General features: G+C 39.8%; 1 protein-coding gene across 3 annotated transcripts in view; it reads right to left on the reverse strand.

The window, feature by feature from the left end:
- Window positions 1-25900, reverse strand: part of Slc26a7 (solute carrier family 26 member 7) — a 107341-nt gene that overhangs the window by 41738 nt on the left and 39703 nt on the right. For all 3 annotated transcript variants that reach the window (XM_005362327.2, XM_026786546.1, XM_026786547.1), the window contains one exon: window positions 10994-11158. In XM_005362327.2, coding sequence (XP_005362384.1) covers window positions 10994-11158 — 165 coding nt within the window. The remainder of the gene's footprint in view (window positions 1-10993; window positions 11159-25900) is intronic.

Below are 25900 nucleotides of genomic sequence, written 5' to 3' on the forward strand. Positions count from 1 at the left end.
TACATGTCTCTGTCCAGTGGTGTGAGGGTAATTGAGACTAATACTGACATTATTCATCCAAGAGCCAATCATTCAAATGTCTTAAAGCCCTGCGTTATTCCTTATGCCTTTCCCCCACGAGATTTAAAGTATGCCATGACAATGAGGCTCCCAATCCATACCAGATTGTTATGTGATGCGCACTTGGAGAACATGTGTTTGCAGTCATACAAATGACCACCCCAGAATGAGAGGAATGAGAGCCCCCCTCGGGGATTTTATTGTCTGTCTGGATTAAACTACAGCTCGTCAAACAAAGCATGTCTCACAAGATGCTGCAGAAAAGCATGGGGGTGGGTGGACAAGGACTCATTAAAATAAGAACACAAGCATGAAGAGCATAATAGGAGAACAGGCTGGGAGGAGTCCTAATGACTGTCATGTGGACCCACTGAGAGAAGTCACAAGCTACATCAGCTTACGGGATATGGGTGGCGCAGGCAGACCTGTGGAGCTGGAGGTAAGGACAAACGCAAGCGTTTCTATGTGATCACTTAGTGCTCTGGGTATCCTAAACACACGCTAAACGCCTTTAAACTCTAGTCCGGTTGTCTTGACACGCCGGTACACACTCACTAAAGTAGTTAAAATCTCCTAAAGGGGTCATCATTGACCTCTCAGAGTTCAAAGGAGCAACAGCAATGCTGTACAGATGCATAGCCAAGTTTGTAGAACTGCCTGATCAACTTAATAAACAAGCTCGGAGCTTCTGGAACTATAATACTAGTTTGTTATAGGGCATATATGGAAATCCATATATACATAAACAAGCCCATTTTGAGACAGTTCAAAGAATGAAAATTACGTATTCATATCCATCGCTACATTTAATTTAAATAGATGTCATGTTTTTATGAAACACTAACATAGGTATTTTTACACATACAAACACACACGTTTTTAGCTGAGTTGGCCATTTTTTATAAGTTTGTCTATTTTTTTCAGTGATGGCTTCTCAACTCCTTGAAAAGTATTTGAAAGAAGGTAACACTGTCGAGCAAACTAACATTCTTTTCTGATATGGCAAAAGCAAAAATAAGCCTCTGAATGGGATAAAGTGGGACATAAGATTGAAAGAAAAGGCAGGGTTTATAGGAATGCCTTCTTTCCTCACTGTGGAGACTTGGGCTAAGCCAAGAGGTGGGTCTGTAGCGGTGGCTGCATCCACTCACGCTTACTGAGGTTCTAGTTTGTGGGAAGCAATGAGGTAAATGCGACTGCCACCAGCATAGAAAATTCCAAGTAACCTGCCTTTGGTGTGGCCGATCTGATCGAAATGATCAGATGTTTAGTATCAGATTTTCTAAGAATGAATCAAAACTGAAGGCAGAAAAGGCTGACAGTATTAGTTAACCAAAAAGCCAAAGGCCTCCCTGAAGTCACCCCCAAACAGTTGTTTCTCTCTGCGCAATAGTGACCGAGGATCTAAGACCCTGCATAGAGACACACTCATGCAGGGAGAGAATTCCGGGATGCCCACCTACAAAGCTCATGACACAAAACAAAGATCTCATGGTTAGAAAAATACGCAACAGGTGTTAAATACATAATGGATTGTTTCTTCAAGCCTCAGCTAACTAGAAATATCTGTCACCCGAAGGTGTCTCCTTTCCTAGCACCCTGGTTACCACAAAAAAAAAAAAATATATATATATATATATATATAGAGAGAGAGAGAGAGAGAGAGAGAGAGAGGAGGAAAAGTTAGTTAAAATGTCTTAAAGTATGAGAACATTGATAATAACTCTCCATTGGTAATTCTGAACTACCTATAAAGGAACCCCAAAGAACATTTAAATACATATTTCCATGCAAAATGAAACACGTAAACCCTTCAATATTATTTACTATGCGTGTGCCATCTCTGTACTCAGGATCTGTCGTGAACAAGATTGCACTGCACTAGGAAAATAGAAGTATCAGTAAAACCAGAAAATTTTGCTAAATGTCAGCTTTCTATTTGAATAGTAGGTACAAAGTAATAACTGTCAATCTATTGGTCTTATTTCTAAATATATGATTTTGAGTTAGTCATCAGCTACAAGGCCAGGGCTGTTTCCAGAAGGGAAAAATGCTAACTTTTACATATGCTCATTCAGGTGCAGACTTTTGTCAGAACGCATCTGTCCTGATCCGTGCACAAATACATGTCTGAAAATGTGGACGTTTCCTACATTTTGGGAAGAACATCTTCTGAAGAAGGACCCACTGGACTGTTGTGATCATGTGACTGAAACGGTCTCACAGTGGAGAAAGTTCGCTGAAGGGTCTGTCTGGTTGAACACTGCTGCAGCTGGGAACAGTCTGCACAACTGCAGGCTAGAGTTCCTAGGCAGAGTTCAGGAGTGAGGAAAAGAATCACACAATTTCTGACTTTCACTTAGATGTGTTCTAAGAAAAGAACTCTTCTGTCTCCTCCGCCATCATGTCAAGCTTGTATCTGTGAATGGGTGTCTCTCAGCTCTGGGAAAGACAGAGAGCAGAGAAAGCCATGTGTTCAGAACAGAGGTGTATGACCAACTTACAAACACATTCCTCCCTATCATACCACTTCTGTCAAGCAGTGACCCATTTTTTCCATAAAAGTACATGAGATTCTTGTTCCTCTGTTTGTCTTTGTATCAAACCACCTGACTTCATACCCCTCCTCATAAAAAAACAAGGAAAGTATTTATCAGCTGCATCCTCAATGCTTATGGATCCGTCAACAAAAAGTTAGTGAATATATCTGTTCTATTAGAGTTTTTGTTTGTTTGGTTTTTATTTTGACTTTTCAAGACGGTGTTTCTCTGCATAGCCCCGGCTGTCCTGGAACTCACTCCGTAGACCAGACTGGGCTTGAACTCACAGAGATCTGCCTCCTCTGCCTCCCAAATCCTGGGATTAAAGGCATGCGCCACCACTGCCCGGCTCTAGTAGTTTTTTAATCAAGGATGAATGCTCCTTTCTTCATCATTTCATGGCAGTCAGAACAATATTTCTAGATTGCTGCATTCTTACTTAAAGCAGCAATCAGGCCATTGGTGCATTTACCCAGGAGCCTCAGCTGCCCCAACATGACCCGCCACCACAGCTGTTTCTCGCCTGATGATATTTGAATCCAAGCTCCTGGTAAGTCCACAAATCCCCAAAGCCTATCTTTCATCATTCTCCAACAAATGTTTAAACAAGTTTCCCTGCTTCGAAGATTTGGATGTCTCCTATCATCTTTGCCTACATACCATTACATTATTAAGTATTTCAAGATCAGTCCTGATAAGCTTCTTATAATTCTTTCCTGCAAAGCAGTGAGCACAAATACCAACAGAAAGGAGAGAAATATTGAGTATCGGTCTCAGGTTACATTGTCATTAGTACAAACAAAGCATCAAAAAGGACAGAAAAACAACATTCTATACATTTTTACATGGGTTTCCAATCAATTGTATCTCATGCTGGGAATCAATCCATTCGCTCTTGCTTCAAGGGAAAAATGAAGTCTCAAACCAGAATGGGAAGCATGGTATGTCAAGCAGCTAGAAACAACATGGGCACACAAAATTCTCTTGAACCAAACATTCAGCCAAGCATACCATGGCTCACGTGGCACTCAGCCATCCCTTGTTTAGAAAAATAAGCTTAATTTGAATTACTTGAGCACTGGGTTTGCGGTGGGGCATTTTTCAGTGAACTATGGGGGGATGGGAGGCACTTAGCCCAAGATGGTTGAGTTGCAAAAATATTTGCTCTCTGATTTAGAATTCGAAAGTAACCTTGACTGTAAATGTCCATGTAGTCTCATTTGCTATTCCTGCACTACTGATTAAATCAGCCTGAGAATGAGCACTCTGTTTCCCTTTCAACTTGTTCTGTCAGTTTTTTTTTCTTTTGCTATATTGGCATCCATGCAACCCACAACAGAAATGTCACAATGTCTGCAGAGAAAATGGGGCCCTTCATAAGCCACCAGAGTGTATTCTTGATGTGGAGTCCCAGAGGGCTTTATCTTTAACGTAGATTTGTTCTCCAAATGTAAACTTCATTTGTTCATACTTAGTTGTGATCTCATTCTCTATAAAAGAAAATGTTTCCTTGGCTCTGAGTTCCCTCTGACGTCTCGATTCCACTTTATTAGCATTCTTGGTTTTTGCTTTTGCAGTCTGTGGACAGAGAAGCGTTGTCCTTGTACTTCGGGGTATAGATGCACACAAGACTGTTTTCCATTTTAAAGTCTACATTTCTAAGGGTAGAAGTAAAAGCTTCCAAGAAGAGTCACTGGAAACGTGGCCAAGTTTGCCCTCTCTCCTGAGTTCAGTGCACAGAACTGCGCATAATCGTTTAGAACAGTGTTCATGTAAAGCCAGGCCAGTGAGATGAACTTGGCCAAGTTTCTCATAGGCTGCAGTAGGCTCAGCACTGGCGCCTTCTCAAGGAAATCCACATGTGCAAAGATGAATGAGGAATTTCTGTCATTTTTATTATGCCCTTTGGGAAAAACACCCTTCCTAGTAAGACATACTTCATTATCTCTCGGTTCTTAAAAAGCATTTTTCATTCTGAAGAATTAAAGCTTTCTGTTCTATGTTTGGAGACATAGCTCACTAACACAGGAGTCAAATGCCTGGCTCTGCAGAAGATGAACATAGAGCACTTTCACTGTGGAGCCTGCGCCCCAAAACAGAGTGACCCTTCTAACATGACTATTGCTGCTGAATCCCAAATGTACCAAAGGACAGCACATAATTTACTAAGTGGCATTATCATTGCTGAGGAGATTTGGGACAAAATTAGTGGACAATTGTAAATAAAATTTAAAATACAGATGTCCTCAAATCTCATTATAAGCTCTCGTTAAAAGTAGAAATATTTACCTTCAAGGTTTATAAGTTTCAGTTCATTGTGACTTTTGAGCTGCAAAGAGACTTGTTAGTTTATTTTATTGTTTTTTGTTGTGCATCCAACTGAAAGTCTTTTAGGGAGGAGAAGCATTGTTATTGATTAATTAATCAGAAGTGTGAAGAATCTAGAGTTTTATATCTATTCATCACCAGTAAGAAGACAGCGATTGGCCCTTACTTAATAGCTATGATCCAGACTTTTCTTTTTTAAAATTAACCCTCCAGAGTATAATTGCCATCAGTTAACAAAACTGGCAGCCAGAGTTTAAAGGCGCCATATCATTTGTTCAGTCCCTAGCTGTACCTATGGTCTGATTCTGAGTTTCTTGAATTCTAACATTCAAACCCCATTGTCACTTCTATGAGAAGAAAACAACAACAGATTAATTAGTTACCTGGTCCTAATAAAGTCATGGAAACTAAAATTTAACCCAGAACAAAAGTTAATCTTTTACCCTTCAAATAACTGGAGAACGGATTACAATGTCCTTCAAAGTCTTTACAAAACAGCTATGTTTAATCAAGGAAGAACATTTTCTAAGAAGCAAAATATAGATAGAAATTTGAACAAAGAGAAAGGCAGAGTTGGGCATGAAGGAAATACGGAAGAGAAATGATAAATGGATAAATTAGACCTAATTGCATCAATTCTTTTTATAACTGTGAGGCCGTGATGACTGATCAGGGCTGTTAACTTAACTGCTCCCATCTGGAATCAATAAAACCCCAAGCAGCTGGACATACCTGTCAACGACTGTCGTGATTGGATTACTAGGGGAGAAAAGACCCCATTAAGTTTGGCCACACCTTCTGGTTGCCAGCCTATACTAAAAGGCAAGTGGAACGTTCGCTTTTCCCTGCTTACCTTCACTCCTGATGTCAAGCTCATCTATCCTGAGCTGAGGCATTCTCTCACTGGAGGAAGAGCCTACTTCTTCAGGATTCCAATGAAGACTGAAGACCAGCTAAGATATCCAGTCTCAAGGATTCAACAACATCTGGATTATTGGCCTTTTGGTTGTTGAACTAGCTGCACCACAACTTGTAAGTGAATATATTAAAGTGTGTGTGCGTGGGGGGGGGGGGGGGTGTCTGGATCTGGATCTGGATCCGGGTCTCTCTGTGTGTGTGTGTATTGTGGTGACTTGGAAAATATGACCCCCAAGGGGTGCATAACTATTAGGAGTTATGGCTTTGTTGGAGTAGGTGTGACCTTGTTGGAGGAACTGTGCTACCATGGGGGTGGGCTTTCAGGTCTCCTATGCTCAAGCTATGTTCAGAGTGATGCATTCACTTCCTGTTGTCTAAAGGAAAGGACATAAGAATCTCAGCTCCTCCTACTCCAGCACCATATCTGCCTGTATGCCACCAAATCCTGCCATGATAATAATGGACTAAACCTCCAAAATGGTGAACCACCTCAATGGAATGTTTTCCTTGATAAGAGTTGCTATGATCGTGGTGTCTTCTCGCAGCAACAGAAACCCTAAGACATGTATATATAAATGGATTCATATACTTTTTTCATTCTTTCAATGCTGTTCCTCTGACGAATCCTGACAAACACAGAGGGTTTGAGAGTTATTCTAAAAAGCTTTTTATAAATATAAGGATCCTTTAAATTCCGGGTGGTCACTCAGAGTAGCAAGCAAGATTTATGAAGCTTTGCTCCCATGAGTAGACTTGTTAGCAACTTCCACCTACAAGTCAAAGAGTGGCCAGGGGTGCTTAGCTGGAATTTGTGTTGTGTGCTGTGGGACAATGGTTTTACCCTGTAAGCATTTGTTTCTTGTACTTGTTTAATAAAATGCTGTTTGGCCAAGAGCCAGGCAGGAAGTATAGGCAGGGTGACCAGGCAGGAAGTAGAGGTGGGGCAATGAGAACAGGAGAATTCTGGGAAGAGGATTCTGCAGTCCGCAGTAGTGATCCAGACACAGAGCAAGCAAGATGTGACTACCTCTCCAAAAAAAGGTACCAAGCCACGTGGCTAACATGGACAATAATAATGGGCAAATATAGGTTATAAGAGTTAATAAGAAGCCTGAGCTAATGGGCCAATCAGTTTATAACTAATGTAGACCTCAGTGCATTTCTTTGGGGCTAAACAGCTTTAGGAGCAGGTGGGACAGAAACCCAGACAACAGTTGTGCCAGCTTCCCATTACTGTAACAAACGTGATGCAGTCAACTGATGGGTAGAAAAGGATTCTTCCGGCTAATAGTTTCAGAGGTTTCCGTCCATGTTCATTTGGCCCCTTGCTTACCAGTCTGCAGCAAAGGCAACAAGTTATGGCAGTGGGCAAAGTTGCTTGCTTTGTGTTCTGGAAAAAAAAAAAAAGAGAAACTGCCCTCCCTCTCACAAAGCCCTGCTTCTTAAAGATGCTACTACTTTCCATAAGATTGTGGAACAAGCCTTTATGTTAAATCTAGCCCTTTCAGACATATTTTGCATTCAAACAGCAGCAATGCCTATTGCTCAAAACAATTGGAAGTTCTTCCTATAATCCAAGAGAGCAAAATAAACACTATACCACTTCATGGATCTGGCTGAAACCATCTGCTAAAAGTGTTCCACTGAGGGGAGAACACTTTCAAGCCCAGAGACGCCAATGGACAGAGATGTTACAAATTCAACTGAGATAACCGACTTCCTTTATCGTACAGATCAGCAGTCCTATGGAAGGAAGGAAAACCAACGTTGTAAGCATCAGGAAACACCTACTACAAACCAAGGGAACAGAACAAAAGAAGACTGTTTTCTCTCAAAATTGACAGTGAAGGTCAATGCTACTGGAATGAATTAGAGGACATATAAGCTAAATTTGATTTTTAAAAAATAAAAACCAGTGTCCCAAACTATTAAGATTTGTGACAGGCTCATTATGCAAGCTTATAAAATATTCTATACATTAATTTATGTAACAATATACACGCGGTGGTGTGTTCTTTTTGTCTCTCCACAGCCTAGGTAGCTTTCAAACAGGATAAAAGAGTGTAGAAAACTCAGAAGGGAGCAGTCAGAAAGAAAAAAGCCCAAATTTCACTCAAGGACTTTTCTCCAAGTGCTCTGACCTGATGGCCAGAGCCTTGAATGGTTTCATCTTCTCTGTATTGTGACACTGAGTTCAGACCTCCCATTTTAGGTACAACTTAAACAATTAGGAACAAGTTCAAATTTACATTCTGATCAACAGGTTCTCTCAACTGAACTATACTAAAACTCATTTTCGACTATCCCGGTAAAAGTATCCATTGTGAATGGCTTAATTTTCAACTGATACTCAGCTTACTACATTTTCTTCTTTAGACAGAGTAGCACTATGCACTGTAGGTTGGCTGTTAATTCACTATGTAGCTCAAGGTAGCCAGTGGCTCACTATACATTCCAGGCCGGCCTCAGACTCATATTTTTCCTTATTATAGGCTCTCAAGTGCTGGGCTTATTAGTTTGCATCTTTCCTGTTTGGAATCATGACTATTTTTGATACAGAACTGTTAGCACACTGACCAAGAACAATGAACCACCAATTCCAACACACCTAAGAGCATAGGATCCTCTGACATAGGCCAGCAAAAGTAAGATTTTTAAATATTCTCCATCAGAACAAAGCATTACATCTTCTAGAGCTAAGTAATGTGGATGAAAAATGTGCAATCTCAGCACACACCTAAATCTGATGCAGTTTCTGTGTGAGATCTTAAAAAAGATCTCCAAAGGCCCCACGGTGTTTGATCTAGATAAGAAAAAGTAACCTGCAGTTCACCTCACAAGAAAACAATATACAAGAGAAGGCAATGACATACATAATACTTCAGGGAGCGAGTCCACACAGAAACAAATGGAGGAAGAGGAAATGTTATTCCCAAGTCAGTGTGGCTTTTTTTTAAATACTCTCCTGAAAACAAAGGGAATAATCAACATGCACAGATACGACCAAACAGGGCCCAGTTCTACCCCACATGTATTTTCTCCTCTGCCCATGTACAGATTAACACACCATTCCCAGGCAGGTCACGGCAGAATCTCCTCCAATTTTGTTCTGTCCTGTAGACTGGGCATCACCGAAGGTCTTAATTCTCAGCCAGTCATCTGATGGCTTACAGCTACTTTGGTCTGTTTTTGTTTGAGTTGGGAGCATGGAATTATGTTGCTTCCAGGCGCAGTTCCAATTTTCTTGTTTTGATTTTAAGCTCTCTTGCAATGAATGAAGCACTGAGCCCGGATATTACCTAAGCAACAACACTTCAGAACCAACTGACAGCCCCATACCATCAATACTGCGTCTTTGTTACTACTTTACCTCTGACGCAGACAAAGGGACATTAATACAACGGAAAACTTTTTTTCAAATACCAAGTTGATAATTTTTAAATTTCATAACATTTACTCCAATTTGTGTTTATTTGTGTGTGTGTTTGGTCACTACTGTTTGAAATATTAAAAGTAGAGCTTGAGGAGGGCAAGGATTCAGACCCTCTTCTCATTAGTGCTGGGCACATGTCCCAGACACCACCTGTATACAACATCATGAAAGAGAATTTCCACATATCTCTCTCATTCTCACACTTACAAGAGAGTGCTGTTAATAACTCTGAGAATTCCATATATGCATGCATTGTATTCAGAATCTTTTTTCCTTTTATTTTTGAGATTATACTATAATTACTACATTTTTTCTTTTTCTGTCTTCCTCTGGCCGAGCTATCCCACTTCCTGATGTCTGCCCAAACGACTTGACAGCCCGCTCTACAGATATTGGTACTTTTTAAAAGCAGCAACAGCCAGAACTGGCAATGATAAAGTTGATGTAAAATATCAATATGTTGAAATTTCCAGATAGAAATTTGGTAAAAATATTAAATCATTTTGATAGAATAATTCCACAACTTGAGACGTATATTATATAAACAATCACTGGGGCCTAGGAGATAGTTCTGGAGTTAAGGTGCTTTCGAGGCAAGCGTGAAGCCTGACATTCAGATCCCCAAACAGTGTAACTGCCAGGTAGGCAAGGGGCCTGCCTGTCATTCCAATGCTTAGAAGACAGAGAAGGATTTTCAGAGCAAACGGAATAGGAAATGAGCCATGGTCGTGAGCACTGGGCTCAGTGGGATACCCTGTCCAAATGAATAGAGAAAAAGGGGGAAACTCCTGAAGCCAGCCTCAGTCTGCACATACATGTCCCCACACATGTGCCCACACACATGAGAACACACATACACACGAGAAAAAGGACCAAAAAGTCAACAATGTCATGCAGATAACGATATGCAACTGAAGTGAATTCCTGCTGCAGAATGGAAGAATGAGGTGCACCTGCCACAAAGCCCACACTAGAAGTGAGCCCAGTCAGTCATGCGCTTCCGTATATCTGGTCGCTGTTCAGACAATAGCGTCAAGATTAAGGCCGACGCAACTCCTGCTATGACACATAGATATTACTGAGCAAACAGCAATGCACAAAATTAAGTAAAGTGAAGATTAGATTTTTTTTCTGTGAAGTTCATTACTTGAATGTGTTGTTGTTATTGTTATTGCTATTGTTGTTATAAAATTCAAACTGAGTGCAAAGTCCTAAGCGCTCATGGATTTTAAGTCTCCAAAGAAGGCAGGAGCAATGGAATGCTATTGTGGAAATATGCTGAAACTGGTCAGCCATTTGCCTCTCAAGTTCAATTGGCCTTTAATAGCTGATTCTCGGCTACTGGGCTCCAGTCAGCAATACCAACCACAACTCTGTCTTGATCCCTCCTGGAGTTCACAATTCTGCAAGAATGTGATAGAGTGTGCTGTTGTTAGTGGATCGAAAGCCCGGTGGATGGATTTCATTAGAACTTGGCAGTAGATCTGACTCACAAAATTACACGACCACTTTTTCTCAGCAGTCAACTTCTACTGTTATTCGCTACATAAGAAATGAGTACCAAAATAAGTAAATTGTGCTCATTAAACTAGTTTCATATACTAATCACACTTAAGACATCCTTTTTTTTTTTACTCAGTACTGAAGTAGGCTAAATTCAATTTTGTGAGACAGGTACTCAAATCACACAAACAGAGACACTTAGAAAACTTACATAAAAGAATCCCAGTGGTCCAGATATGTATGGCATTTTAATTCCCAAGAGATACTTGACTTGTGAAGTGACAACATGGGTGGCGGCCCCCGTGGTCATCGCGCTGATCACAGGCTCTGTAACCAGGAACGTGGCACTGCCCAGCTGCAGCACAAACATAGCCACCTAAAAGGACAGAGGAGAGTTGGCCGTCACATTCAGGTGACATCCTCCAAGTTCCTAAAGAGGTGAGCGCTAGACACATTTTTGTTTATAGATGAATAGTGAATTGGGGAATGGGTTTCTTTAAGTTGATCTATTCAGTATTTGTGTGTTTTTGAGAATATTACAAGGTTTAATAGTGCCCCAAATTTTACTAAGTACAGTATGCATGGTTTCATCAAAATTAGCCCAACAGTTTTCTCTCTGAATGTTGACCATTCTTTTCCTTATTGGGCTGCTGGGAATGCAGTCATCAGATCTGATCAGGCTTCTGCGTTAATTCCTACTGGAGTTCACAATACTGGAAAAAGTGCAATAAAACAAACTTGTTTAACTGTGCTGCAAAATTAGGAAACTATTTCCTTTAAAGGTAAAGAGAAAGATGTACTAGAATAACACGTGCATCTCTGTGGAAGAAAAATCAAATTCGCATTAACATGCAAAATTTTCAAAGTATCAGAAAGAATCATGATTCACTACTTGATACCCAATAAATGTATAACTTCAAAGGCATTGAGGAAAGAACTTCTTCCCTGACCTTCTGAAAAGCTTGGTAAGATATCCTGAGCTCTAAAGGCTAATGCTTCTTCAGAAGACAGCAGACCTGTCTTCAGGTAGGAATACAGATAGGGACAGATGATACAGATAGATGAGAATACAGACCGGGAGGGAATACAGACGGAGATGGGAATAGGGATGGAGATACAGATAGCGACAGTGTCGTAGTTAGGGTTTCTATTGCTGTGGAGAGACCCTGTGACCACGGCAACTCTTATAAAGCAAAACATTTAGCTGGGAGTGGGGCAGCTTACAGTTTCAGAGGTTTAGTCCATTATCATCATGGTAGGACATAGTGGCATGCAGACAGACATGGTACTGGAGCTGAGAGACCTAAATCTTCATCAGCAGGCAACAGCAAGTGGTCTGAGACACTGAGTGTGGCTTGAGCATATATGAGACCTCAGAGCCCACCCCCACAGTGACACACTTCCTCCAACAACACCACACCTACTCCAACATTGCTACACCTCCTAATACTGCCACTTTCTATGAACACACACATGGGGAGCAATTACATGCAAACCACCACAGATGGGTAATACAGAGAGAGAGAGAGACAGAGAGAGAGAGACAGAGACACAGAGACACAGAGAGAGAACAGATGGAGATGGAGAATAGGGATGTGTGTAAAGAAGCAGGACTTTATAGAAATCACTATAAAAAGTTTCCTTAAACACCTTTTTATGACCACCAGCATTGCTGTGGGACAATGGTTTTACCCCGTAAACATTTGTTTCTTGTATTTGTTTAATAAAATGCTGACTAGCCAGTAGCCAGGCAAGAAGTATAGGTAGAGTGACCAGGCAGGAAGTAGAGGCAGGGCAATAAGAACAGAAGAATTCTGGGAAGAAAATTCTGTAGTCTACAATCATGATCTTGACACAGAGCAAGCAAGATGTGACTGCCTCACCAAAAAGTACAAAATTCTGCAGTCTACAATCATGATCTTGACACAGAGCAAGCAAGATGTGACTGCCTCACCAAAAAGTACCAAGACATGTGGCTAACACAGACAAGAATAATGGGCTAATATAGGTTATAAGAGTTAATAAGAAGCCTGAGCTAATGGACCAATCAGTTTATAACTAATGTAGATCTCTGTGGGATTTCTTTGGGACTTAACGACTGCAGGAACCTGGCAAGACAGAAACCTCAAACAATACATCATCTTCTCTTTCAAAATGAGCTCATAAGGCAAAAACATGCTCCTGCCATTTCTAGGATTGTATCTTTTGCCAGAGGAAATAGCAAGTGGGCTTTAAGAAGTTCTTTGACCATTTAAACTCAGTCACAGAATCAGTAAAAAGTAACATTTATTAGTTCAAAAGTAACACTAGATTATATTTGTGAGTATCCCTTCCAGAAAAAAGAAACAAGTAATGGTTTAATAATAGTATCTAGGTCAAGTCCTAAAATTCCTGTTGGAAAATGAAATTAAGAAAAGACCAGAAAGAAAAATAGCAGAGAAATTTCCTGCAATCCAAAGGTTAACAGTGAGACTTAGACGTTCAAAATGTTATCTGCTACCACCAGAACATAAATTACAAAGTGCGTGACATCTATATTATGATAGCATCGCAATTCATGTTTGGCTGCCAGCAATAATGCTCTCATATTAAGTGGAGTTTCCTGGGCAGAAGCTGGAACATTAGCTTTACGGTCCTCTTTTCTCCCACATCCTAAATATGTGGTTGTAGAAAATCTACTTCAGTTCTTTGAACTGAATCATCATCCATAAGTTATTAGAAAGATGTGTGTGCCCTGTCCATCTTTTCAGGCTATGGCAAGGTGCATATAAAATAATACATGATAACGCTTTGAAACCTGTAAATCATGCAGGATGGGCAATACAGAAAGATGTCATGGAGTATTTTACATATCTGCTCTGCACAGAAAACAAGCTATTAGCTTTAAAGACACAGATATGGCCACATCATATTTTTCAACCCTGGAAGCTTTGATAGAATGTGAGTGCAGAAAGGATTGTATTGGAATTCTTGTGGCTTAGCAGCCACCCCTCATTCAATATCTGATAAGAGAACAGAGAGAGGCATCAAGACAGAAATGAGGCCAGTTCCACTGCCAACACAGGAAGAGAAGGCTATGGCTTCTGTTACTATGCTTTGTTTTAAAAAGCCTTGTGTCAGTTCGGAAAGCAAAAACAAGACCCTGTTGGAAACTCCAATGCAACCAAGCTTACATGGGCACTAAAGGAACAAAGTGATCTTTGTGGCCTCTCTTGACTCTTGACATAGTCTGTTGATTTTATTCTGAAAACACAATCTAGAAAGACACTGAACCAAGAATTCCCAAGTATCTCTGTATAAGCAAGATCACAAATTCCCACTTAGGGCACTAACTCTTTTAGGTCATGATGGTGAAATTAGCATTTTATTAAACTCCAAAGAACACCAGCTTTGCATCTTCGTTTTATCTAAATGAATCTTACAAGTAGTTCATTCACACCTTTAAAACTCTGGGAGCTATTCACATAAAGAAAAGGCTATGCACCCCTGGAAGGCTGGGAAGCTCCCCTCTGTGTGCATAGGAGCTAATCATTTAGCAAACTCTTAGAAGGGTTTGTAGGACCGGCAACACTTCAACTATTGCCTATGCTTTATGTCCTAAACTACAAAGTCTCTTCAGATGGGTTCATGGCTTGCTATGTCTGAGAAATCTGAAGTGGCCACTAACAGTAACTGCCTAAACCATGACCTTTCTAACAGCTTGGTCATTTCTACAACCTACATTTCCAAACTGAAAGGTCCAGAACGACTCTAGGGTGCCATAAGAGTCCAACCATTTCAAATGCTGAAAACATTGAACTCTACTAAGCCATGGAAATCAGAAACAAGGGCCTATCCTCTTTTAAAACACCGGAACCTCAATGATTGTAATACACTACATACCCACAGATCTATGCCTTTAAAACATCCTGCCAGCAAGGGGCAAACAGCAAGGGGAACAGAGAGTTCTTGAGTGGAAGGCCAATGGGTCCCTCAAGAACTCTTTATGACATGGACCACTGGGCAGGGATTGAAAACATACAGGAGACAGTAGTTTCTTTTGTCTTACCCTTTCTTTATTTTCAAGTTTTTGGAAACCTAGCTGTACTTACTGTATCTGTAGCCTTACCTTCTTAAGAGTGTCATGTGAAGGGAATCATACTAGTAACTTTTACTTAAAATATAAATTGAGGATTCATTCAGGTCTTTGAATATCTGAAGTTTCCACGGCATTCTTCATAATCCAGATGAATGGCAGATACAAGGAGGCGGAGAAAGGGATGGAGGGAAGGAGAAATGGGCAAGGAGAGAAGTGGGGAAAAGAGCGTGTTAAAGAACTCCCTTTCCCCATCATCCAAACTGCACCGGTCTGTTCATGGGGGAGTTGATCCGGTACACAGAAATTGGTGTCTACAACCTGAATGCAGCAAATTCTGGAACAGGGCAGCGTTGGAAAGGGAACCCACAGGCTAGTCCAAGATCATCTATAAACTTAAAATGTAAAGTGGGGATTCTCAAGAATATTTCACTTGCAGCCCAGTATTAAGGATTTTGAAGCTCCTTTTACCAAAATGGATGATGATGATGATTGTATTATGGTTAATCAACTCCCCCAAATAGTCATGCAATATCTAAGGAGAGCACAGATTTCATGCAATATACTGCAGCAGTTCACAACAATACCAATGTTCTAGGCTAATGCTTAAAACCTCAAACATGTATGATCAAGATTCACTATCATGGTATTATTTAGTCATAGCTGTATCAAAACCATGTGTCATATGCAAATTAAATGCATTTCAGATTTCAGTCAATTCTTTCAAGTGACCTTCAGTCAACTTTTAAAGTTTGATCAGGAAATGCCATTGTGATACAGCATGCATGGCAGGTGTGATTGCTGTTCTGGGTATCTAGCCTATTCACTACGGCAAATCACTGACTTGTCCATTGATTGAGTACTTATGGAACACCGAGTATGAGATAGGCATAACACTGCTGCAAATTAGAGAATTTAATACATAGTTCACAACTCAAAATATAGACTAAGAAAAGGTGAAGTTTCAGTCTGCAGTCATCACCCAGACACAGAGGAAGCAAGGTGAGATTGCTAGAAAGGTACCAAGCCATGAGGCTAACACAGATAAGAATTATGGGCTAATATAAGTTATAAGAGTTAATAAGGAGCCTGAGATATTAGGCCAATAGGTTTATAATTAATGTAGGCCTCTGTGTGATTTCTTCGGGACTTAACGACTGTGGGAACCAGGCAGGACAGAAACCTCAGTCAACACATGACTTTCTAAATACGTGGAAAAGAACAGGCAGATGTCCTCTACATCATTCCAAAGTTGTATGCAGATTGTCCCCACACCTTAATTCCCATTTTCTACGACATCCACTCAAAAACAGGCTACATGACAGTGCCTGTGGTCAATGGACTTCACAGATATATAAATTAAAATGCCAGAATGGAGCCCATTGTGTATCATGACTATAGGCTAATAAAAACTTTGCTTACAAAAAGAAAGAAAAAAGAAAATGTGACACTGGAAACTGGAGGAAGACAGGAATATTGCAGGAGAGGTTTTGAACTGTCTGCTATACTTGAGACATTCAAGACAGAACATGCTAAGAAACCATTCCAGGAAGGGAGAATACAGATGTACCATAGTTCAGCTGGGTCATATGGAGAGGGCAGCTCTGTTTGCTTAAAAGGAGCAAAACCAGCCAAGAGGGAATAGCTGAAAATTCAACAAGAAATGGTGAAGTCAGAACACACTGTACTCTAAACGTAGTTAAAAGGGAGTTTCTCGGGAACAGGTGACATCACTCTTCCATACATTTATTAAACACCTAATTTTGCCAAGACTTGTACAGGTCTGGCTCCTACATCAGAGCCTGGCTTTGGTAGGATTGATCCAATGTTAGAATGTGGGGCAAACGGCCATTTAAAAGTAGGCATGACAGGGGTGGCCAGAGTAAGAAAGACACAGCCCAAACCAGACAGAAAGAGAAGGGATCACAGAAAGTCTGGACTACCCCACAGGCAAATGCAGCACGTGTTTGCCAAACACAGTTTGACCTTGAGTGCCACAGAATGTATCAGAAATCCACTTGCCTTGAGAGTTTTTCTATTACACTTACGTGGTTGAAGAATATGCCATAATATATTGGGTGGTCAGACCTTTCCTGCAATACTAAGTGAAACGAGAGACCGTGAGCGTCGGAGCTATCAGGGATTTACTGCTTGGCTCTTCTGCCTTCCTTTCTACTCCAGCCAAATGACAACATGGTGTCAGCTGGAAGGATGGAGGTGTCACGTTACTAAGAGACGGGAGTGTACAGAGTTGAAACGTAGCATGGCTGTATTTTTGAATTTCCATCATGTATAGGAATAATTGTGAACAGAAGAAGTAGGGGATTCTGCTGACTCAGCTGGTATATTTAATAAGAATAGGTCAAATAGAATATATGACGAAATTAGAAAATTCTAAGCTTTGTTAACCTGCCATACAATTTGAAAGATAAAGAATGATTTCCTGTCTTTTAGTTTAAAAGGGGGGGGGGCAAAAAAGAGCAAATCTGAAAAGGTAAAAAAAAAAAAACAATCATTTAATTTTGATTATTTAACATAGTGAAGCCACTAACATTTAATTGACCTTTCCCCCCTTTAATTGCTCTAACTCATAGCTATAGGGCACCAGCTGCTGGGATTAGGGAAGTAAACAGTCTATGTTTCACAGAGGCCCACGGTGCATGAAGGAAGGCAAACATGCAAATACTGTTTTCTGATGTGAAGAAGCCTTAGAAGGAAGGAAGAGAGCAGTGCCTTATGGGAACACAGAGTTACATGACCGCCTCCATCAACAGGGAAGAGGCCGACTAGTGGCTGGGGAGAGACATTCACCAGCCCACTGAGCAGCTGAGCAAGCAAGGAACCCCGGATTTCCACCCACTTCACAGTGTGAGCCGGGAGCACAGGCTGTTGGAACTGGTCAGGAAGTGACATATTGGAACGAGCAAGAAGAGGGCTGAGCCAGAAATTGGTGGCTTTGCTGTCCCTCTTCCCTTTCTCAATATCAGCCTAGAAAGCAGAGTCTGGTAGCACGCACCTGCAGTCCCAGCACTGGGCAGACCAAGGCAACGCAGCAAGTTCAAAGACAGCTTGAGCTACACAGTGAGAACTTGTCTCAAAATAAATAAATAAATAAATAAATAAATAAATAAGACTGTAAGCTGTGCGAGACAGAAGTTATAAGAATCCAGACTGTAGTACAGATTCTACTATGCCGTCGCTTAGTTATAATATTCTGTCTGAAAGCCTAAAGGTGGTTGGAATTCGGTACCACACTTCCCTGAGTGTGGTCACCAGACTCTACCCGGCTTTAACAATAGTTGGGCACACAGTTGCAATCCGCTCCTGGAGAGGCAGAAAACAGACAGATCCCTGGGGTTCGCTGACCAGCCAGTCTGGTCTGCGTAGCAAGTTCCAGGTCAGCAATAGACTGTTTCAAAATTCATGGTGGATGCTGATAGAGACGCAGCACTGATGTTGTCCTGTTGTCTGAGCACATACATGCATGGGTACACATGGGAACAATACGCACAAACATGCACAAATACACAAAAATTATATAAGGCACTTGCTTATCAGTGTCTCTTTATGTGCATAATATGGTATATTACTTATTTTCAGATGTCAGTGAGGACTGAGTTTATGAGCTTATGTAGTAATCCTAGAATGTGGTAGATAGCAAAGACTATTTTTTAACATGAATTTTCCCTTTTATACTTTTTTGTATATTTTTATTGATTTTTATTGAGCTCTACATTTTTCTCTGCTTGCCTCCCTGCCTCTCTCCTCCCCTTCAACCTTCCCCCAAGGTCCCCATGCTCCCAATTTACTCAGGAGATCTTTTTTTCTACTTCCCATGTAGATTAGAACCATGTTTGTCTCTCTTAGGGTCCTCATTGTTATCTAGGTTCTCTGAGATTGTGATTTGCGGGCTGGTTTTCTTTGCTTTATCTTTTTTATGTGATAATTGTCTTTTCTTTTATGCTTTTAAGAATGTCAGAACTCTAACTTTATTTAAACAGTTAAATAGTTTATGATTTCAGTCTTTCAGGTACAAACACAGCTGGATAAATTTCAACCAAACAGAATAATGATTTCCTGACTCAAATGGTTGTGAACAATAGAATGATATCCGAAGAGAATAGATCATTCTCCTCCTTTACAGAAAAAATAAAGCTGATGATTTTCAGAAAAGATTAAGTATGATACATGGACAAGAGAGGGAAAAATCTTTTATCATAAGTCCTGTGCTCATGAGCATTTTATTTCTATGCTAAGTATGATTAGTGCAAAACTACAAGCAGGTGTAGTTTGTCATCCCTGAAGACTTAAGGCCATGTGTGTCTGGAAGCCACTGGGGCAATAACGCTGGGCTCTGTCACTGAACCACACCCCCTTCTGCCGCCAGTGCTTAAGCAACTGTTAAACAAAGGAGCTGTCTATGCCTCATCCTCCAGGGCAGAAACCTTGTCCTGTGGTTGCTTCAGAAAAGTAGAGCTTGGGAAAATTTCCAAAATGAAATGGGCAAAGGACAGTCCCAGGCCTCTCAGTTCTTGGAAACAGAAGCAGGCAAAGTGCCCGTCCTGGAGACTAATAAAAGCTACGGGGACATCCGCGGCTCCAAACGTGCTGTGGCTTTTACTGAGTGCTTGCTTTTCTACAGAAACGTGCTGATCCTGCATCTCAAAAGTTCAACTCTGAAGTTAACAGCTTGTTGCTGGGGTGTGTGAGCAAGTCAAGAGAAGATTCATTACTGCTACTGGCTTTTGGCTAGAAAACTTGGTTTTCTTCTTTCCTTGTCTGTGTTTCCTCTAAAGCAATATTAATAACGCATAATTGTGCCAGTTACACTAAAGACTGTTCTTTACCAATGACAAGGTGTTTTAGAGAGATATGCTAGAGAGGCAGGGGATCTGAGTCAGTGTGATATGAGTTAGTGTGCCCGAGAGTGTCTCCTGAACAAGCCTGAGGACCCGTTTTCAACTGCAGTGCCCAAATTAGAATGCCAGGCATGGCCATGCACATCCCTGTGCTATGGACGGCAGAGCCAAGAGTTCATTGCCATTGCTGGATGTCAAACTAGCTCCAGCCTCAGTGAGAAAGTCTCTCAAGAAAGTCAATCAGAGAGTGAAAGAGTAGGGCCCTTGACATGCTCCTCTGGTTTACATGTATGCACAGGCATTGGACCTGGGCACATACACTCACATACAATGAGCACATGGATCAGTGAATAAAGTACATACACACAAACATGAGGAACCAAACTTTAGACCCCCAGCACATATGTGTCAGTAGGCAAGATGGTCCTCCTGTAATTGCAACACATGGGAGGCAGAGAAAGGGATCCCTGGAGGAAAATGGCTACCTAAATGGGCCAAGTCAGGAAGTTCTGCTATTAAGTGAAAGAGCCTGCCTCAAGGACTGGAGAAACAAATGAGATTAGCACACAACGTCAACCTTCAACCTCCACGTGTGCACAAACACATACATGTGAGTATCGCAAATGTGCCAAGACAAATACCACACATACATTGCAAAAAGAAAACAAAGAAATGGATGATATTAGAGTAAAAGCATTAGCATTGTGTCAATAAAGCTACTCTATTGTGTATAGTAAGAAAGTAAATGAGTTCTAACAGGAATTCCTCCCAATGCTAAGAAGCAATTGCAATGATCCTGCAAAATCAACAACGGTAAGTGATGTCTGGAGACGGAAGAAGGTCAGTGATAGCAGTGAGTGATTACTGGACACGGAAGTGGGTCAGGGATTGCTATGGCATGGGGTGGAGATGCACGTAAGGAGTGAGAGGAAGTGATTACAAATAGTCAAAAAAAATGAGGTGTGCGCAATGGATATGTGTGACTGGTGCTATGATTACATTGGCTACGATTTCATGGATATATATAGGTATCAAATTTTGCCACACTATATAATCTAAATATATGGAATTTAATGTACAGCAATTACACCCCACTAGAAGAGTTTTTAAAAGGTCCACAATCCAATTCACAGCACAAATGCACGTCACATTATATTGCTGTGACTGCACAATCACATTTTTATACAATGTAAATAAAGTGGTAAAGAGAGGTTTGGCATTGCTTGAATGATTCTGACTGAGATGTACACACACACACATAGAGACGGAGACAAGGAGAGAGAGAGAGAGCACTGAACAGTTACAAAGACGGTATTCAGGCAAAAGTGGCCAACAGTATGAATGCATCATTCCTGGAGTAGAAATGAACAGTCAGGTTGTTAAGACCGAAAAGATTAACCACAGAAAGAAGGTAGAATTCACCACTGCATACAAATCTGTAGCCTCCGAAATTATCAGCTGCTTTTTTTTTAACATTGTCTTACAATCATTCATTGCTAAAGTTTATTGTTAAAATGAATAGATTAATTAGGCAATGAAGAAATATTACAAGCAGCACTCCCTGAACACAATGCAGTTACACTACAAACTCACAAAACTGATAAGCACAAAAGGCCCATTCACATAAAGAAAAACAAATCCTTTTAATAATTGTTAGTTTAAAAAGGAAATACAAGCTGAAATCATTGAAAATTTATTTATAAAAATATAGAGAAGGCAAAGCTCTAAATTAGAACCCACTGGATATGTATGGAACAATAAGTAAAGAAAATGCATAGCACTAAACATTCTTAATAAGTCAATAAAAATATAATAAATAATTGATTTATAAGCTGTAAATAGAAAATGAACAACAAATACTTCCCTAATAGTCAAAGAAGGAAATAATAAATATTAAAAGCAAAAAGAGGGATGGAAAAAATCAATCTACTATTCCAAAATCCTATTTAGAAAAAAATGAAACTAGGTTTAGAAACATGATTCTCCCCAGATCATCACTTTTCAACTACTGAGATAAATTGCACCACAAATGGGAAAATGCTATCTGAGGATTTTAAAAGTTAGATAGTAAAGACGATGTGTGCCTTAAAGAAGATCAAAGAACCCTAGAGAAAAAAATGATAAGAACCTAGAGCAAAATTAATGATAAAAATCAGAAGTATAACAAAAAAGAATGAAAGGGGAGAGAGAAAGAGAGAGAAGACAACACAAATAAAAGCATAGCTAAAGTCATCAACAATAAACTCAACCAAGCATGCAAATAATATCAGAAGGAATGGAAGAATGGAGGACAAGATCAAGGAAGTACTAATTTCAAATATCATTATGTCAAGAAAAATATATGTGAACGTGTATTATAGAGAAACAAATGGACGTCCAAACACAAGAGGTATTTAGAATTCCCAAAGGATAGGACCACAAAACAACTTTCTCTTCAAAGAATCACAGCAAAGCCATAAAAACACAAAGGAGAGAGGCTGGAGAGATGCTTCAGTGGGTATAAGTTCTTGTTATACAAACAAGAATTGAATTCAAGTCCCCAGCATCCGAGTTTAAAAAAAAAAGAGGAGCCATGACAAACATGTACATATAATCCCAAGAGTGATGGTAGAGGCAGCTAAACCCTGAGAGCTTGCTGGCCAGCTGGTCCAGATGAAACAGTGAGTTTCTCTTGCAGTGAGAGATTCTGTCTCAAGCAAACAGGTAGAGAATAACAGAAGAAAACACCTGGTGTTCTGCTGCCTCTGCACACCCATGCATGGAAGCATGCACACAAATCCATGCACACACACACTCACACACACACACACACACACACACACACACACACACACACACACATGCATGTACACACCCTCCGAAACTAAAAAGAAAAATACAAAATAGAAAAATAATATTAAAAGTTTTGAGAAAAACACCAGCTCACCTTTAAAGATAAATACATTAGCTCTTAAATTATCAAAGTCCAAAAAAGAGTGGAATGATGTATTTTCAATCTCAGGGAGGAAGCAGCTACCAACCAGACACCTATGGGCAGCAAAGCTAACATTAAAAGCTGATGGAAAAATACACTTTATAACAAACATAAACTAAGGAAGTTCAAGACCTACAAGAAACACTACAGGAGGTATCCAAAGGAGAACCTCAGAGAGCGCAGGGAAAAATAAAGTTTATGAAAGGATCAGATGAACAAAGGAGAGCTGGGATGAAATCCACAGTGTCCTGCCCAGGAAATCAGGAAAAAATCTAATACTAAGCTCTAATACTAGTAGGAGAGAGAAAAATAGTAAAATTGAACAGTCAAATAAACAAATCACTAAGTTACTATATAAAACCTAAAATATAAATGGCCTAAACACTTCCACAAAGACACACAGACTAGAAATTGTCTTTAAAAACAAACAAAAACAACCAGGTGGTGGTGACACATTCCCTTAATCCCAGCACCAGGGAGACAGAGGTAGCCGGATCTCTATGAGCTCAAAGCCAGCCTGGTTGACAAGAGCAAGCTCCAGTACAGGCTCCAAAGCTACAGTGAAATCCTGTCTCAAAAAAACCAAACCAAATCAAAACAAAAACCAACAAGAAAAGAAAACAAAAACAACAACAAAAAATCAGGTCCAACAGTCTGTTGAATTATGTCTCACTAGGAAAGACACTCCCAGAATGAAAGTCCAAGGACTGACGTCAACCAAGAAGCAGATAAAAACCAAAACTAAGCCAGCACAGCTATTTTATAAGATAAAGTAAACTTTAAAAAGTGAATCACATATAAACAAAAAGAACAATTGATCAAGAATAAGAATATAGAACAACTATAAAAATAAGTACTCTGAAAGTTGGCACTTAAGATTGTCTTTTTAAAACATCACTACTGCCCACTGTTGGGCTCTGAAAGAACAATACTGACTGCCTTCAATTGCCCAATCTCATCTTTACTTACATCATCTAAACAGGAAACTAACAAAGGGCCTTCATCGTTAAGCTATGCCATAGCTCAAATTAAACAGATTATGCCACCAACATAAATGGAATACACATTTTCTTCTCAGAAGCCCAAAAGAACACTCTCTAACTAGAACACATTTTATGTCATATAGAAAGACTTAGTACATATAAAAGAAGTGAAATAATTTCTTGTAACTTCTCAGCTCACAGTGTATGAAAACAACAACAAAAAAAATCGATACCAGATGGACCTACACAAATATTGGACACTGAGCAATGCTCTTCAATCATAAACCATTCATTATGGAAGTTTGACCTAGCAACGCTGAAATACAACTAAGGCAGCTCTAGCAAGAAAATTTACAACTGTGAGTTCCAACTCTAAAAAGTAAAATCATGAATAAATAATACAATATGGCAGCAGATTTTAAAAACAAGAACCCTAAGAGAGGCATACATAGATCTAATCTACATGGGAAGTAGAAAAACACAAGATCTCCTGAGTAAATTGGGAGCATGGGGACCCTGTGAGAGGGTTGAAGGGGAGGGGAGAGGCAGGGAGGGGAGCAGAGAAAAATGTAGAAATCAATAAAAAAAGAAAACATTGAAAAACAAAAATGAAAAAAAAAACCAAAGCAGTAGGTCACAACAAACAGTAATAAAGATCTGGAAATAAATTAATAAGATAGAGACTAAATGAACAACACATAGGACCCATCAGACATAAACTCTGTTCTTTGGACAGCAAAATTTGGAAACTGTCAGCCAAACTAACCAAAAGAAATTGAGAGAAGACCCAACTAATAAACTGTGAGGCTGAACAAAAGGGGTGATACAAAAATTTCCAGGAGAAAGCAAATAGTTATTAGGCAATATTTTGAAAACTTACATTTCAATGAATTAAAATATCTACATGAAGTGGATAAATTATTAGCAACATATGACTTAACCAAATAAATTAAGGTGACATAAACAGCTTAAACAGATCCATAAAAATGAACATGAATGAAACAGTAGTAAGATATTTCCCAACAAGAAAAAGCTCAGGGACAGATGGATTTATTGACAAATTCTAATAAACCCTTAAGGGTAAGCTGACACTAATACTAGTACTCCTCAGATCATTCTAGAAAACAGAAATGGGAAGAATACTACCAAAGGCCTTCTGGGTAAGGTCATAACATTGCTAAGAAATGATACACCAATTTCTCTGATGAACACAATACAAAAGTTCTCAATAAAACACTTGGCAACATGTTCAAGAACAAAATAAGAACTCATAGTCGTTCTGAATCATTCCCCATCTATGTTCATGGAAGCCACCATAACTAAACACCGTGAATCTGCAGGAAGACAGCAGAGGACCAGGGATCTGGTGTGGAAGAACAGTTTCAGCAGAAAGAGATGGGCATTAACGACAGTAGGAGATCCAAACTCAGCATCTACATGGAAGAACCTGTTCAGAAATAAACATTTTAAATCAGATTTAAAAATATCAAACCCCAAGACCAAGTTGGTTTTATACAAGGGATACAAGATTTGTTCAAAACAAATAAATAACCATATTAAAACATATAGACTTTGAATGGTAATGAAAGATTATTTTAATATACGCTGAAGTCCAGTAGCCATTCCTCATAAGAGAGCCTTGATGGAATTTTGGAATTAAAAGACTATGTCTCAACATCATAACGTCTAGATATATAACAGACTAAGTAACTAACCTTAATCTAAATGAAGAGGAGCTGAATATATTTAAAGAAGTGGGACAAGGGAACCCACTCTATTTTCATTCAATATAGTTCTCAAAGTCTTAGAGGGGTAAGGCAGGAGAAAGTAATAAACGGGGAACCGAGTAGGATGGCAAGAAGCTCAAGTGTTCTTACTTGCAGACAGTATGATTCTATACTACAAGACCTTCAAGATTCAAAAACGTTGTAGTATACAAAACTATGGTAATTTAAATGAGAATGTGTAGGGATAAGTCCCGCCCCTTAGGGGGTGTGTTCGCCTCGGGCTAATGTTTGCATATAAATTTGGCGAGCATGCTCCCAGCAGCTGCTTCTGCTTTCCTGGTCTCCCCGGAACGGTGGTTCTGTAAGTCTATTAAAGCTATATATATATTTTACAATCTGTCTGTATTCGTTTACGCCGTTACAAGAATGGCCCCAGCAGGCACAAACTTCTGAATGCTTGCTTCCCAGTTAAAATTAGGAAGTGTGATTTTTGTCAGAGG

This window comes from Microtus ochrogaster, linkage group LG5 (assembly GCF_000317375.1).
Source record: "Microtus ochrogaster isolate Prairie Vole_2 linkage group LG5, MicOch1.0, whole genome shotgun sequence".
In the NCBI taxonomy this organism is placed as follows: Eukaryota; Metazoa; Chordata; class Mammalia; order Rodentia; family Cricetidae; genus Microtus; species Microtus ochrogaster.